Raw genomic sequence first — 4313 nt, forward strand, 5'->3', positions numbered from 1 at the left:
TATATATATATATATATAAATAATTTTTTATGAAAATCTTTTTTTTTTTTTTTTATCATTTCACACGAACTTACTGCATTTTCTTATCTTTGTATCAGAACATTCAGGTAAGAAAACATCTGAAATTCTCTTCATAATTTCACATTTGTTCCATTGCAGATAAAATTTTTACAGTTGGTTTCTGAACTGGAAATTTAACAAAATATTTTCTGTTTCTCTGTAAGTAGTGATTAGTATTTCTTATAATTTACTTAAAATATTTCTAATAATTGCTGAAAACCCTTTAAAGTCATCTTTAAACTGCTATTTTAAATTCTTAGTCAGAAAAATGTGCACAACCTGCACAAAAAATCATTTAAGATTCATTCCACAATCGAGAATAACAAACATTACAGAGGGGTAAACTAATTTGGTCAATATCCTGGCCACTGACCAGATGAGAGTGCTTTAAAAATAGCATGCAGAAAATCCAATACTAATACTGATTTACATCTAAAGACAAGTTGGTGGAACTGTATTTACACGTAAATTAATGACAAGTTATTAACTGCATAAATCTAGTGATTTCTTTGTAAAAAGTATCCAGGTCATGTTGCATATTTTACTTGGAAAAATCTCCAGCCCCAAAGCAATTTGACAGCACATTTTGACATTATATTCTATTATGGTTATTTCATTCATCATCTTAGTTGGTATTGTTTGTTTGTTTTTACATTGACATTACTTTCTTTGACAAAATAATTCCAAATTTATCATAATAAAAATGCAAATTGAACCAGAAAAATAAATTATCATGTTTTAAACAATCATAACATCCATCTATGCTATAAATACATAAAAACAAAACATAAGCTTCTGATAAAATACATGTACTAACCTTTTATACACAAATAACGTTCCTTCTATACCCATTCTTTCCTGCAATAAAATGTTTTTCTTTAGCTATTTTTATTTTTTCCAACTGTTATACTCACAGGACACTAAATTCATATAAATATTGTACTTAAGATGTGAACTAAAACATGCAGAAGGCATGTTTTATCCATCAGTAAATAAAGATAAATATTTCAGTTTAGAAAAGAATCATGGTTTATCAGTAAATACAGTTAAATACTGCAACAGAAGAACAATGCAAAGTTAACGCCCTGTAAATGAAGTTAAATATTTCCCGTCATGAAAGTCCTATGAAATTAAAACCCAACACTAGTAAGCTTGAAGTAGAAGTTTAAATTCTATTCAGGCCTAATTTTTAACATCATGTAAAACCAGAAGTGTTTTTTTTTTTGTAATAATCAGTCAAAGGAATGTTAAACAAAAATTTCCAAAAAAACACAAAAACTGTTGCTCAACTAGACAGCCAACATTTCATTGAAATGTTTTAAAATAGTATGTGTTTTGAAGTAACCACTCTGATAAGATGGTTTGTGCACGGTAATTATATCTTGAACTATTTCAACATTGTTGTTGTGTAAAATTATAGTGAACTTAAAGCTATTCTGATAAAGTGAGAAGGAGGGAGGTTGAGTGTTGATCCTCACAAGTCAAACTGTTAACTTTTGGTTTTAGCATTAATTAAAAACATTAGAGAATTTAGTATTTGTCTGAAAGTCATGAACTTGTTCAGAGTTGAATTAGTAAAGATTAAAATATCTAACCTATATAAAAGCCAGTGTGCATCACATCACACTTGATTTCTTGAAGTAGAAGTCATAAAAGCCAAAATGCATTTATCCAGATAGAATAGTTTAATTACTGTGTGCCCATTTTGATTTTAGTGACAGGTGTGCAAAGGGGCCATTAGAAGGGGGTAGGGATGAAACCTTACAAGTGTAGCGTGTGTTGGTATATAAGCCTAAAGTAAAGACTTAGTGTGGGATCACCTAACCAAGAGTCAAGTGCATAAAATTTATTATGAAAGTAAAAATATTGATTCAATTTTAAACTTAAATAATTTCTGAATTAAACTATTCTCTGTTATATCACAAACGTTTTTACTAAAAAAACAAACCTCTTTAATCAATGGAGACTCTAAGTTAAGAAATCAACAAATATTTTCCAGTTTTGTTGTCTATACATTTCATTTTATACTTTCAGTACATAGACTAACAATATTAGGTTATACTTTTGTTGCTGAGCAATGTGACATAAAAGCCATTGTTGGAAGGTAGTGTTACCAAAATGCACTGACTTTTTTATATATATTAGAAGATGATAATTAACTGATTTTTGCCAATAATTATTCTATGAATACACCACAAATTCATTTTAGGACTGATCTTAATTTTGATTGGCTCACAAAGGAATTTACCAACATTTGACTGCCTTGACTGCACTTTTTAACCTCTTTGTTGGTCAAGCTTGATTTCACAAAACTTATCTATTTCAGTTAGCTATGAAATGTGAGTTTAGGGTATAATATGGGGTGAGGGTGGTAGTACTTGCCCCCATCATTTTTGATGGAATATATGCTAGTCTCCAAATAAATACATGCAAGTTCACTCTTCTGATTGGTGTGTTGAATTCAGATGAATGACAATTCTTTAACACTAATGGTTAACTAGCAGTGGACCTGTCAAACCAATGACACCACAAACAGCTCATTGTGTTCCTCTTAGAACTTTGTAGTTGTATATTGCTCAACCAGTAGAATATATTTCATGGGTTATTAACCTACTCTTAATGCAAAGAAGAAACTTGATCACTTTATCTCTCAATGTTTTCTTTGCATAAGGTAATAAGAAAAAATCCCTCATCAGTAAAATGAGAAATATGACATTAAGATTATCTTTCAACTGTTAATTACCAATACATTTTGTTCAAAGACCTGCGACAATTCATGGTTCTATTAACTTGTTTAAATAGAATTCAAAAGCACTATACTGAAGTGTACTATTAATTAACATATTTAGTACAAAGGATGTAACACTAATAAACAGCAACATTATATATATATATATTACAACTTTATCTCCATTAAGCATCAACGTAGCAGTAGCAATTAGCAATCATGTAACTGTCATTACTTACAACTTTAAACACTGCATTATTTTAAAAAAAAGAAAAGAGAACTATAAGATGAATTTTAGTGAATTACTCTTTTCAAATTTGTTAATGAGAAGGAAAGTTATGATTCAATAAAAGTATAATGTATAATGGCCAAGCACTTACCATGAAATTAAAATTAGAAACCCACAAATTATATTTTACTGGTTGGACTCGCAAAACAGGGATGTGTTGTAAATTATAAGTGCAAGCTGTTTCTGTCAAGAATTTGATTTACAAATAACATTGAACAAAATAATATATCTAAAGTTGTACTACTACTACAGAAATTATAGAGGTCAGTCAAATAAGAATCAAGCTCGATTTTCACCCACACGATTTAATCCTCTCTTTGTTAAATGTTTTATTAATTTCAGTTCTACACAAGAATCGAAATACAGTGGCTTGTCCAATGACAAAATTTAAACTCTGAATCTATTTGTATTCCTTTTTTTTTCTTCTGAATCTGTTCAAAACTGATAAAAAACAAATGATCTAATCAAAATTTGTGTAAGGTATACAGAAATATTCTGCTGAAATTATAAGTAAAATATAAAAATTGTAAAAAAACATAGCCTATAACTATACTGTGTCTATAGTATAAATTATAAGTGACAAGTTGCATGTGCAACCTATCGACACAAACAAAAAGAGTATACTCACCCATTCCTTTGACTTTGGATTAAACTTATAAAGAGATACTTGTGTTGCACTGTCAAGAATTTCAATAATACGATTATCTATTTTCTGTAGCCTTTCTAAATTTATGCCTTGTTCCATCATAATCGCTACTTTAAAATCTCTTCAAAAACTGGCCTAATAAGACTAATGCCGAAACATTAAATAATCAACAACTGTGACATTTACCCTGGTGTCAAGTCCAAATTTCAAAACAGAAATGAAATTTTAGTGTTAATACTAACTAACAGTAACACTGATGTACAATATAACCTAGGCTATAACTTATAAGTATAAATACTCTCATCTGGCGTGTTTAATAACATATCCTTTTATTTACCCAAAAACAAGAGATTTAAAATCCTTCGATATTTTATATATACTTTTTACTGAAAATAAACTGAGTTCACTGCGTAGACACACATAAAACGTAAAATTGCAATTACAGAGGTCAGCACTAGTTAATTATGAACTTAAATTTAATAAGTTAGTACTTGTAATTCAAGTTCGATGACGAGGAACCCACTTTGAGATTAATAACGGTTGGAGACAGCTTGAATGGTAATGAAGGAAAACTTTAATATAAGTTTAAC

General features: G+C 29.1%; 1 protein-coding gene across 1 annotated transcript in view; it reads right to left on the bottom strand.

Annotated features, from left to right (window-relative positions):
• Positions 1-4045, bottom strand: part of LOC111087039 (mRNA-decapping enzyme 1A-like) — a 14125-nt gene extending 10080 nt beyond the window's left edge. Inside the window, exons 1-2 of the mRNA XM_022392234.1 lie at positions 3706-4045; positions 878-918 (exon numbers count right to left, since the gene is read on the bottom strand). Of these exons, the coding sequence (XP_022247942.1) occupies positions 878-918; positions 3706-3825 (161 nt within the window). The 5' untranslated portion in view covers positions 3826-4045. The remainder of the gene's footprint in view (positions 1-877; positions 919-3705) is intronic.
• Between the last annotated feature and the right edge of the window lie 268 nt (positions 4046-4313).

The sequence above is a fragment of the Limulus polyphemus genome, unplaced genomic scaffold (genome assembly GCF_000517525.1).
Source record: "Limulus polyphemus unplaced genomic scaffold, Limulus_polyphemus-2.1.2 Scaffold1669, whole genome shotgun sequence".
NCBI classification, from domain to species: Eukaryota; Metazoa; Arthropoda; class Merostomata; order Xiphosura; family Limulidae; genus Limulus; species Limulus polyphemus.